Here is a 12799-nt window from a genome sequence, read left to right on the forward strand (position 1 = left end):
GTTCCTCCCTCCCTTCTGCCTTTCTCTCACTCCCAGTTCTCCTGCCACCGCTGCCAATAATTCAGCCTTATCGATTTTATTCCATCACTGGTGCTCCTGTCGTCAGCAGGCACGAGTAGTAGTCATGGCAAGAGACAATTGCATGATAAGGGACTGTAAAAGTGGAAGGATTAAGAAAAAAACAAAGAAGCAACAGTAAGGCGCAAGTGTGATGTGGATGTTTTGCCCATCTTCTTTGGGCTTTATTGTATAAGGAGGGACTAAGAGACGCTCAGGAGGACGATGTGTGGGAGAATACTGAGGGGGTGCGTTTGGGGGAGGGGCTGTGCGCCTTGGCTGTCCTCTCGGTGGCTGTGGCACAGTGTCATCCCTGCCGCTGTTGCTGCTGGCATCGCACCGCCGCGCCAGCTTCTTGTTCCCTGGCGCGACACTGGAGATGAGAGGCATCCGGCGACTGCGGTGTTCCGGGTGTCGCTCGTTACCCGCTCAGGGACATCGGGGAGCGAGCAGAAGGCGGCAGATGGGATGGGTGTCCGTGTGGTGAGCGATAACTCGTGGTCTTACAGTGACTCCTCAGGTGTGCTTGGTACGGTTGGTACGGCCAGTGGTGCAAGTTGAAGTTACCGTGCTGCCAAGACTGTTTTGAGTGGTGCAAAGATCTCACTCGCTTCCTCTCAAGACATGATACACCTCCGGCAGGAGTGGTGTGAGCCTTGCTGTGATCTGCTCTGAGATGAGTGCGAGGCCGACAGGATGATGCTGGTACAGACCGGCCGCTCGGTGTTCCTTCTGACGTACCTTTATCGTATGTGGGGGATCCAATGGAAGCGAATGGAAGCGAAGTGCGTGTTTTGACGTCTCGAGACTTTGAACGTTGCAGTTAAGCTCAGTGATTCAAATTTATTCCGTGATAAATTTTCCTGGCACCTCTGCAGCCCAAGTGAAAGCCATCTGTTGACCTGGCAGTGTTCTTTATATAGTTGCGTGACTTTCTTGTAAAATTAAGACTGTAGAAAAGAACTCGCTCCAGACTCGGAGCAGGGCCGCGCCGTGATCCCATAAGGGTTGCTCGGGGGCTCGTAGTGTCTCGTATCGCCGGCAGTCGCCCTCATCGCCTCGTTGTGTCACTCTCCCGGTGCATTCAGGAACCTTATTGCCATATAGCAAACTGTGACTTCCTTATTCCCGTTATGGTGGAGAGAAAATCTATACGTACAAGTCCATCCGAAGCAGTGTATTGTGTGTGCCTCTGTAGTAAGCAGATCGTAAATGTTTGCCTCCCTCTTGTTGCGGCTGAAGTGACTCGGTGATAACCTGCCGTGTCGGAATTGGTGATTCATTTCCTTCATTTACTCGCAAGTGACCGTCGATCAGCAAAATGGCAAGCGAGGCGACACTAGCGGGTGATGAGGTCATGGTGGTGACCAACATTCCCGTGCAGGATGCAGGTGCCACGCCTCCTGTCTCGTCGCCTGCCTCATCTTCCACCGATCTGGAGAGCAACGGTAACTCAGCGGAAGCGGAAGTCTTCGTCGAGTACGAAGTGCTAGCTGAGGCGTCACTTCGGAGGGGATGCGAGGACGACCCTGCAATGATTGGTTCCCATGGCCTGCCCCTCCTTGACTTGTCCGCTTCAACCTCTTTCACTGACAGCCCTGATTCTCCTCCCCCCATCCTTGGCCAGCCTCTCCTTCCTACGCCTCCCATCAGCCCAATAAGTATCACCATAGACTCGGATGAAGAATCGCCGTGTGCAGATATCGACACGCCGTTGAAGTTCGACAGTAGTGAACTGACGTGGCGTAAGTCTAAGGATGTGCCGGGGGCGCGCCGCATGTCTGGCGCCATGCTGCCTCCAAACATTGACTACCTTCAGGTCCCTCCCCACCACCGGTCTACCTTCAAGAAGAAGAAGTTATCATTTAGCAAAAGGAGGTCTGATCCAGGAATGTATCCACCGCGCCTTCCTGAAAGACCTGAATTGGAGGACATCGTGAGCACCTCCCCCGAGCCCAGTCGGGAACCCTTGGAGGATGAGATGCCGCCTGAGGTGACGCAAGTCAATGGCGCAAATCAGGCGATCGCGGCGGGTCCTGTGGTGGAGGTGGAGACGGTGCACAACCTCAGCGCTGCTAATTGCATCATCAAAATCCCGAAGAAGCAGCGGAGGCCGTCTTTTTCCAAAATTGACATCCCTTGTTATCACCGTCGTCCATCCGGCCAGGCGCTGGACGACAACTTTGATTACACCTTCACTGTGGTAAGTCTCGCCGCCAGACAACTTTTCTTGGCCGCTGAAAGTTAAATGATGCCAGTGACGCAGCATGAATTTAGAGCAAAACTGCCAAAGGTAAAATATATTCCGAAATTACATAATATTGAATCTCACACTCAAAGTCATAAGCGTGGAATTAAAGCTTCTTTCTCCTGGATTTTTCGGTCATCTTTTTGACTATTATTTGGTGACTTACTCGCTTAAAACGCAGAATCGCTCCCGTGTCACTGGTAAAGCATCCACCTCATGAAACTGACTTTCCTTTCTTCTCTTTGAATCCTGTGTGAGTTTCATGCCCCGTCTTGTCCGTTTATCCATTCAGAGGTGGCAGGAACCTTATGCTTTTCACCAACTGTTGCTTTTTGCTGACCCTCGCGCTCGCTTATACAAGGTTAGCTCGTTTGTACGCTTTTTTTTTTTTTTTTCTGGATGTTGTCAGGCATTGATGAATTGGTTATTTAATTCCTCTCATTCCTTTTATACTTCTGTCCCATTCTTCTCATATTTTCCCAATTCTCCTTTTCACACTGTTCTCTTCTCTTCCTTGCTGTATCTTTTATCCTCGTCTCTCTCTCGCTTTTCATCTCCATTCTCTACTTTCTTTACTTTTACTCCCCTCTCTCCCTTCATTCCTCAACGCTGTGGCTCGGCATCTTCGTAAATTTCACATCGGCTCTCTGATGTGACACCGAGCAGGATACTTCAGGCACTAATGTTCCGTATCTAGTTCCTTTATTACCTGCAGCGTAGTGATGTCTTTGTGGTGGTCGTTGTCGTCCTCTCTCCGTGGCGCCAATTCCACTAACTCAACTAATATTTCAGCAAACGATAACCTACACTCTTATGTTTTTGCGTGTGAATCAGATTATTTCTTTGTCACCAGCGGATAAAAATCAGCTACCAAAATGAACAGATAGATAAATAAATAAATGAAGACTGAGCAACGGTTTTTCCTACGATGGTTCTAGACCTAGAATTTGACAGCGCGCAGAGCCATGTATGTCATTTGATGGTGCACAGAGATATAAGTTGATAGTGGATTAAGATATGCAGTGCTTTGATAGTGCAGTGATATACAGTGTAATAGCGGACTAAGATATGCAGTAATTTGTTAGTCCGCCGAGATATAATTCAGTAGCAAACTAATATGTGATTTGATAGTGCACTGGCATATAATTTGATTGTTTACCGAGATACAATTTGATGGTGGACTAAGATAAAACTTGATAGTGCAACGAAATTAAATTTGATAAGGCACTGACATTCATTTAGTATTGCTTTGACATTTATTTGGTGATGCGCTGACATTCATTGGATAGTGCACTGAAATTCAGTTGGTAGTGCACTCACACAATTTCATAATGCACTGAAAGCTGAAGCTGATTCGGCATTGCTGACAAGGAAAGCGCGGTGCATTACAGCCATTCAAAGTATGCGCCTGTGCTGAAGATAAATGGACGTGAGATAAGGATGCGCTCGCCTGCCTCTCAGCCGGGCTAAATCTCGACAAGCGCTCCTCTTCAGACGGGGATCACTGTCCCACCTTGTTCTTCGTGCAATTTTCCTTCTTAGTTTCTGGCGTCAACTCTAATACAGCGTAGCATCAACCCCTGCGTGGCATGACACACGGCTCGTTAAGTCTGCCTCCTATTTGTCTCAAGCAGGCTCACTCTACAAGCCCCAATTGCATGTATGTGTTCCCAGAATGTAGTGGATCTCTTCACAGGTTTGTGTTACAGTGGCTATAAGGGTGAGCTTGCCGTGCAACTGTGGTGGTTGACCGGCAGGTACTGGTACGAGGGGCTGAATTAGTGTTATATGCTATTTACGGAAAAATTGCATGGATTTGTAATATGATATAACCATCTGTGCGAGCAAGTTACCCCGCTAACTTAGCGACAAACTTGAGCTGGCGTTCTCCTGTCTAGCGGTGATCCACTTGAGCGAGTCGCGTTCACTAGAGTCGTTGGCACATAAGATGGCGTGGAAGGATAGCCTCATATAAGCAGCCGGATGGTTACGAAGATGATGAAAAAATATAATCTTAACGCACCCTGCTGAAGCCACTGAAGAATTCTGGTGTCTTGCAGGAAAAGTTACTTAAGCTTAGGGGTCAGGTTACCGGAAAACAGTGTTCTGTAGGTGAGGATGAACTTGCAGCGTACTATCACGGACAGTGACAATAACAATAACCTTTTGATCTCTGCGCTCACGTACATGGTAACACTCGGCGGGGGATGTTATATGTAAGTAAGCTGATGACCGGCCGTTCTCCGATTTCCTTCAACGTCCAGTATGTTGACTTTGTTTTCGCATTAAAACGCTGAGCACAGGAAGAGGGGGAGGCAAAATGTTTTTGTCACGATCCTTGACAGATTGGATGAAAGTGTTCAAGAGAAGAATATGTGAAAGAAATTACAGTAAGTTTTTTTTTTTTTCATTGTTCTCTCATCACTTGAAAAGGTCACACCTTATTTGCCATTTCACTCACACTCGTCCTTGAAGTTTGTCACACAAGAGTTGCGTTTCTCTTCAATGGGGAGACAGTTTTCTGTAGGCGTATGGAATGTTTCTTCATTGTTGGTGGTGCATTTCCTGAATAACGAAACTTATCTCAGCAAGGAAGATCCAATAACACGGACCTTTGCGAAGATTCAACCAGCGTGGTTATTTATTTTTACCTGCATTTAGCCAGAGAGAGAGAGAGAGAGAGAGAGAGAGAGAGAGAGAGAGGAGAGAGAGAGAGAGAGAGAGAGAGAGAGAGAGAGAGAGAGAAGGGGAGTAACGTGCAGTCTCATAAAACAGGCAAAGTGGCGTGCAAAAAACAAAGAGAAAATAAAACACGGAACACAGGCACAGGCGGCTACACAAAAGAAAGCAAAAGAAAAAATGATGCAAATAGCCATCTCGTAAGTTTCCATGTTGTGTTTTCTTCCCTCAGGATCAACACCAAAATATCTTGTACTGCGCAGATTATTTTACTTACAAGCTCCGTGGGCGGCCAGGTTCCCGTTATTACAGTCCCAGGCTCACTATTCTTTGTATTACTGTCCTTTTCTTTACTGGTCTCTTTGTATTACGTGCTATTCTAACGCCTTGCCGAAAAAAATATATATTTATGGTTTTTTTCCTCTTATTCGCTGCATTGGTGTTTTTTACGCTTACTGGTCTGAACTTGCTTAAAAGGTTGTCTCTGCCCCTACGCTCTTCAAGACTTTTTTTACTCATTTATTTTCATCTCCTTTCTCCCTCCTTCCCTTTCTTCATACCTTTTATCGGTAAGCTCTTGAGTATTGTTTCGCACTTGTATCTATATTCTCAAGACTGAAACTTTAAGATGGAAGTATTAGGTAACTTCTGAGATTAAATCGTTCTGAACAGCGATCTGCGGGCATCTCTTTGATTTCCTGGTTTGCAAATCTCGCCAGTCATCTGTTTACAGGAGAGGAAAAAAAAGAGCATTTACTTATTCCTTTATCTGCTTATTTATTCCTTTTTAACATCTTTTCTGTAACTTTTCAAGGGTATATTTAATAAGATAAGAAATCTTTGAAATAATGAAGTTCCTCTGTCAAGACCTCATGTCATGCTCAGCGTCATGACAGGAAGCTGACAGTACTACCTGCTGGTGCTTACCTGTGCCGTGCATTGTGGAGCGTGAGCCCCACCACCGCACAGGCGACCACAGACTAAATCCTGGCATGGGAGCAGCAACGGATGGAGGGATCTGTTTGTTTACCTATAAATTTTCTTCAAAAACATTTTTTTTCCACTCTCTCTCTCTCTCTCTCTCTCTCTCTCTCTCTCTCTCTCTCTCTCTCTCTCTCTCTCTCTCTCTCTCTCTCTCTCTCTCTCTCTCTCTCTCTCTCTCTCTCTCTCTCTCTCTCTCTCTCTCTCTCTCTCTCTTATTTTCTATATACCTGATCTTATAAGGTCGTGTTCTTTGTATTTCTCTTCCATTCACGTCGCCTTTAATTATTTTCCTCCTTGGCTAAAAGCAAGTTTTATGTCTGAGTCCTCTCCTCATATCTCCACCTTTATCTTACGTCTGTGGGCCGTGTGTACATCTCTCGCAAGGCGGGCCTGTGCCAGGACGAGTGTGACAGAACAAAAGGTTGGATAGCGTGGTTCACTTTATCCTGGTCTAACACTTGCACAGTGTAAATGTTTTTTTTTTTTTCATTTATTTTCTTTTTCTCTCTTGTTTGTATATATATATATATATATATATATATATATATATTTTTTTTTTTTCTCTCGTTTCCGTGTTGTTTCAGCACATGAAATTTTTTTTCTCTTTTTCTTTCATGAACTTCGACCCCCCTCCCTCTCTCTCTCTCTCTCTCTCTCTCTCTCTCTCTCTCTCTCTCTCTCTCTCTCTCTCTCTCTCTCTCTCTCTCTCTCTCTCTCTCTCTCTCTCTCTCTCTCTCTCTCTCTCTCTCTCTCTCTCTCTCTCTCACAAACCACGGTCCTCCTCTATTGTTCCAAAACATTCTATATTTACCTCGTTGACTCCTATTTACGTATTATCTTTTGTTTAGTGGCTTTACGTTGTCGTTATTTATGCGCTGAGTTGCGCGTCTCCCGGGCCTGGCGACCGAGTGTGCCAGGGGGTGGGGGTCGTTTCTCAGGCCTCCTTGCCTCGTTACTCCTGAAACGGGACCAGAATATACCCAAGTTAATTTCTCTCTCTCTCTCTCTCTCTCTCTCTCTCTCTCTCTCTCTCTCTCTCTCTCTCTCTCTCTCTCTCTCTCCGTGTTAATGTCGCACGGCTCAACACCATAAATTATGTAAAAATAAATCATCTCGTCACCTGCCTTGATCCACGAGTGGGTGTCAGGTAGGGCACGGGTGGCAGTGATTTGCTTTCTTTTGCACTGTACTTTTAGCGACAGACCACCTAGGAGGGCGCCCCAAGTGGCTTTCTCATTTTTTTTTTTTTTTACATATGCATTTGCTCTCTCTCTCTCTCTCTCTCTCTCTCTCTCTCTCTCTCTCTCTCTCTCTCTCTCTCTCTCTCTCTCTCTCTCTCTCTCTCTCTCTCTCTCTCTCTCTCAGTGGGGGCAGGTGGGGTCCGGGTGCTTGCGCGTGAGTTAGTGCGTTCATGCGTGCAGGCTTGTTTGTGTTTATTCTTATCTTGATTCATCTTTAAAGAAATTTGTGTAGGAATTGTATTTTCTTACTCCAGCGTATGTAATGGGCATCCTCTTTTATTTACTTGTAGTAGAATGAAAGATATTTTTAAATACCGAATGGCTGAACAATTTCTTAATAAGCAGAGTGAGGAGCTTCTGCTGGGTCGAGATTTTGATACGCCTGTGCGCAGGGTGCGAAGTGGTGCCGCTTGTGGCGGTGTCTGCTTGGCGACTGCTCGCTCGTACACAACGCCACAGGGACAGACTCTTGCCAGACAGTTAACATAAATTTCGTCACCACTGTATCCCTAGTATGTTCGCCCACCTTGAGAGTAGGTCTGAATAGCATATAAAGTCTCCGCCACCCGCTATTTTGCTTCTCCTACTCTCTATCCTTGCTTTCGTCCTCGTACGCTGCCTCCACTAGTGCCACCTCCCGGTTCTCTCCTGCCTAGCCTCACACACTCTGCTTATAAAGCGATGCTGGCAAGAGACTCTTAAAAAATCTAGGTGGTGATTTTCATACGATGAATAATTATATCTGTTTAATTATCATTATATTAATGGTAATGGTTAAGTAATTTGCAGTCTTAGCTCAAACCCGAGAAGTCTCGAACTCGATTTTCGAATTGGGTTTGTCTCCTTTCAAGCTGCGGCCCGTGTCCACCTGGCAGAGAACAGGCACGGAACCTAACCCGACGAGTTGTGGCTTTGCAGGATATAGCGGAAGGCTAGGAGTCTTGTCCTCGTGTGTGTGTGTGTGTGTGTGTGTGTGTGTGTGTGTGTGTGTGTGTGTGTGTGTGTACTTGCTAGAAAAGGACCAAAAATGGTCTATGGTATATTCTTAAATGTAAATTAGTTGATAAAGACTATATAAAGATGAAGATTTATAGACACTCTTATTATTGTTTTTATCATTGTTTTTGTTTTTGTTGTTGTTGTTGTTGTTTGTAGCTAGTGTTGCCCGCCTCTCGCATATAGTAAATAGGATTTGATGTTGAAGAATGCATTATTTTGTATATAAGCAGAATCGAAACGATGTCTAGCATTTGCCTGATTCTTTTGATTCGCATTTAATGTTCATCAAAAGTATAAAAAACTCAGAATTGTAGATCACTGTTCATAACTAGAAATTTGCATAGGAGCAGTGAAACAATATTTGGCATGTACCTACTTTTCTAACTAATCAGTTTCTTTTTTTTCAAGGATTATCTTCATATAGCGACTCTCTCTCTCTCTCTCTCTCTCTCTCTCTCTCTCTCTCTCTCTCTCTCTCTCTCTCTCTCTCTCTCTCTCTGACGTACACAGGTTGTACACCAACTTTTACCTGTGCTGCGAACTCTTACTTGTTTTTGGTTCATTTGATTCTGCCAAAAGCTTCTCCATTTTCTACTCCATTGTATTTGTATTGTTGCTCTGCTGATTTTATTAATCTTTTATATATATATATATATATATATATATATATATATATATATATATATATATATATATATATATATATATATATATATATATATATATATATATATATATATATATATATATATACGCATAGTACCAGCATCACGATGAAATATGAAGAGGTAAAAGTTGGTGTACAGCGTGTGCACGTCAGAGAGAGAGAGAGAGAGAGAGAGAGAGAGAGAGAGAGAGAGAGAGAGAGAGAGAGAGAGAGAGAGAGAGAGAGAGAGAGAGCGACAAACACTCATTAATGTTCTCTCTCTCTCTCTCTCTCTCTCTCTCTCTCTCTCTCTCTCTCTCTCTCTCTCTCTCTCTCTCTCTCTCTCTCTCTCTCTCTCTCGAGCAAGCGAGCGACAAAAATTGTTTTATGACACTGATTAATCAATAAGGAGACGATGCTGTTGTAAGGAAATTTTTACCACACAATCTACCATCATTCCTTCCTAAGTATGTTGTTTTGCATGTCAAAATGGGAGATAAAAACAGGAATTCCAGTGATTGTCTTTCTTGCAGAAATAAATAAATATATATATATATATATATATATATATATATATATATATATATATATATATATATATATATATATATATATATATATATATATATATATATATATATATATATATATCATTTATACATTTATTTATATGTTTTGTGCCGGCAACGTTAACGAATGTTAAATGTATTGTTTCTCTTTCTACTGACTGGTGGTCTTGTGACATGATAGGATTAACGAAACCTTGCTCAGTGCTTCAGCGTACGCTGAAAAAAAAAAAAAGTTTTACATAGGGCGTAGCTGAAAAGCGATTTCTTCCAAGAAGACTGCTACCTGATATTTGGACGGCGCTCTTAATCTTCAGTTTTAAATTAAGTATAGACAAACTAAGAGAAGATGTCTCGCTATGAATTCTTTTCTTTCTTTAGGGAATTTTCATTCCCTCAGAGCATAATAACACTGCACTCTTCTCATGATTTCGTTGGCAAACCTTTTACATTGAAAATCTTTAGTACTGCCGACCAGTACCCGTTTGCGGAGAGTTTAGCTTTCGTGTTCCACTGATTTTCTCATGTAAGAACGTTATTTTGTGATTTCTACTTATATTGTTTGCTCAAGTCCGGAAAATTCGAAAGATTCTTATCTTAAAAAAAAAAAGCCACAGAAGCAAAGATGCCTTTACAATGAAACAAATAAAAATTCTCTACACTAATACTCATTTCATTAATGACGAATGCAGTCATATATCTCTTGCATCTTTTGTGAAAGATTAGTATTCATGAAACAATGTTCTTTGTGTGGACGTTCGTTGAAAAACTTACGTATATTGCATAACTAAACACAAGTATGTTAATTAAAGATAAAAACAATCGTCCGTACTATTTACACTGAGGAACTGGATGCGAACGACACCGGTATAGTACTGTACATATGAAAAAAAAAATCTGAAAATCGGAAACTATTGTATTGAGCAATCCTTTTATTATGTATAATTTCACAACAGGACCTTACTTGATGGCGTGTTTGAAAGGAATGCTTAAGCTGACTTTTGGCTACAATCTCTTGCGATGCACGCATGTACGTAGACGACATGCACATGAAGCAATGCACTGTGATGCCAACATATATCTCGTATATCTCTCTTAACGGAACATCGTTCAACAGTTTGAATAATAAATAACCATCCCACCACCTCCTATGTCCTGAGAGCGGGTTTTCTTCCCAGAACTGTTGTATTGGAGTAAGCCACGCATCATGACTTGCTCAAAGGTTTCTCTACATGTTAGGCATGAAAATGCAAAATGGCACAGTGTGATATATCTTCGTTCCTTTGTGTTAGTGTGGACGTGAGAACCGTCCTTCCTCCCTCATGGCTGAAGGTTTTTGCCTCAAGCATTTTAACAACATAGCGTCCCCACAAAGGAGAACAGTAGTTTTGACACCCTTACACAAACACTGAAAAGTTGTGACAAATGTCAAAGATGAATTTTGAGGGAGTAACAGCGTGGTCATCTTTTTGTCTATGGATCTGTCTATTTATCCATCTGTCTCTCTTTATAACCGTAATTTTTCCGTTATATTACTAGCTTTTTAAAGATGTACTGGGGACGTTTAAGTTTCAAGAGACCCTTCTTTTTTCTGAATAGAAATCCTCTTCGAATGACTCAAAAGGAAGGGTGTTACCACAGACGTGTTACAAGATATTCAGTAAAGCAGGTGCGTCAGGTACCCGCAGCTCTTCATTGTAAACTGTAATAACAGTGGCGGCGGCGGCAGCGGCAGCAGCAAAAGTGGCGGGAGCAGCAACAGCAGCAACAGCGGCGACAGTAGCAGCAGCAGCGATAACAGCATGGCCAGCAGCAGCAGCAGCATCAGCAACAACAACACAAAGCAAAAGTATCACCAGTACCAGCACCAGCAGCGAGAGCAGCAGCAGTAACAATAGCAGACGCAGCATCAAGAGCAGCAGCAGCAGCAACAACAACAACAACAACAACAACAACAACAACAACAACAACAACAACAACAACAACAACAACAACAACAACAACAACAACAACAACAACAACAACAACAACAACAACAACAACAACAACAACAACAACAACAACAACAACAACAACAACAATCACTGCTCCATTGATTATTACAATCATTGTTGTGCCATGATGCTTCTGAAGCAGATATCATAGGTTGCATCCTCTGCAGGCCACCAGCAACGAAAAGACAAAATCAGAGTTGAAATGTACCTGGCGGGAGATAATAGTTAAATTCTTGGCCGAGGCGCGAGACTTTAATACGTTTTCTTGTGATGGGACGTGACTACTGGAGAAAAATTGGTCAACATCTCCACTTCTTTAGCCACTCAAAACTTTCCTTGTGATATGTAAAGGTTGTTGGTAAGCTTGGCATGCTGTGCTCATTTTCCTCCGTTTAGATACCCCAGCTTGTATTGGCCACGGCTGCTGCTTGTCTTGAGGTGTTCTAGATAAAGAGAGATAACTGACACGACACGATGTGTTGACGGAGTTATTGGTAAAACACATTCATGGAATCCCTGGAAATAGTACTACTTAATAACATTGTGAATATTTTTGTGAGAGGTTTTTATTTAGTATGGAAAAATCATGGACAATGTAATTAGATGATTAGTAACGTCATCATAACATAATATAAGCGCTGAGTCAATGGAACAAACCTTTAATGTGGTAAAGAAAAAATGTCGGAGGTTGAGTAATTGCAGAAGGAGCGGAGCATGGAAAGCAGAGGGAAGAGACCGAGAAACACTGGAGAGAGGGGGCGTGTCCGGGGAGGTGTGAGACACGACTGGTCTGGTGAAGAGAACAAATGAGTGATTACAACTAAGGCCAGGAAAAAAAAAAAAACTACGCCAGTAACGTGTCGGAAAAAAAAAAAAACTTGGGCAGAAGTAACCTGTTGTTACCTTCTCCAGTGGGCAGGAGAGTTTTGGGAGAAAATGGGAAAGGAAGATGAGAAGGCATGAGGGGAAGGGGTTGCCAGAGATTAGGTGAGGGGATGCCAAGGGGAAGGGAAGAAATGGGGAACCAGAGAAACGGGGAGGAACGGGGAGTACGCAGGAGGGAGAAGCCAGGGATGGAGTAGTGGTAGGGGAGGGAGGGGATAGGGCAGCATTGCCAAAGCGGTGCAAAGGACCGCCCCCGGCCACCTGTGTTCCGTCAGCCCGTGAGAAATATTTGCCCAAAATTCTCGTAGCTTTTAGCGACTCTGAGTATCTCACTTATTGTCCCAAGCTGTACACCAGCACAGGGGGACTCGCTAAACACTGCGTTAATGCGGCACAACAGTGTGTGTGTGTGTGTGTGTGTGTGTTCAAGGGTGAGGGCGGATGTGTGTCACACAGCATGCTAGAGTTATGATGTTCATTAGTAAAATGCTTCCATTAAC

The 12799-nt window shown here is 43.4% G+C and overlaps 1 protein-coding gene across 1 annotated transcript in view; it reads left to right on the forward strand.

Moving 5' to 3' along the window:
- Positions 1-592: 592 nt before the first annotated feature.
- The window catches only part of LOC135114115 (chloride channel protein 2-like), a 59013-nt gene continuing 46806 nt past the window's right edge, over positions 593-12799 (forward strand). Inside the window, 1 exon segment of the mRNA XM_064029825.1 lies at positions 593-2260. Within this exon segment, the coding sequence (XP_063885895.1) occupies positions 1379-2260 (882 nt within the window). The 5' untranslated portion in view covers positions 593-1378.

This window comes from Scylla paramamosain, chromosome 27 (genome assembly GCF_035594125.1).
Source record: "Scylla paramamosain isolate STU-SP2022 chromosome 27, ASM3559412v1, whole genome shotgun sequence".
Taxonomy (NCBI): Eukaryota; Metazoa; Arthropoda; class Malacostraca; order Decapoda; family Portunidae; genus Scylla; species Scylla paramamosain.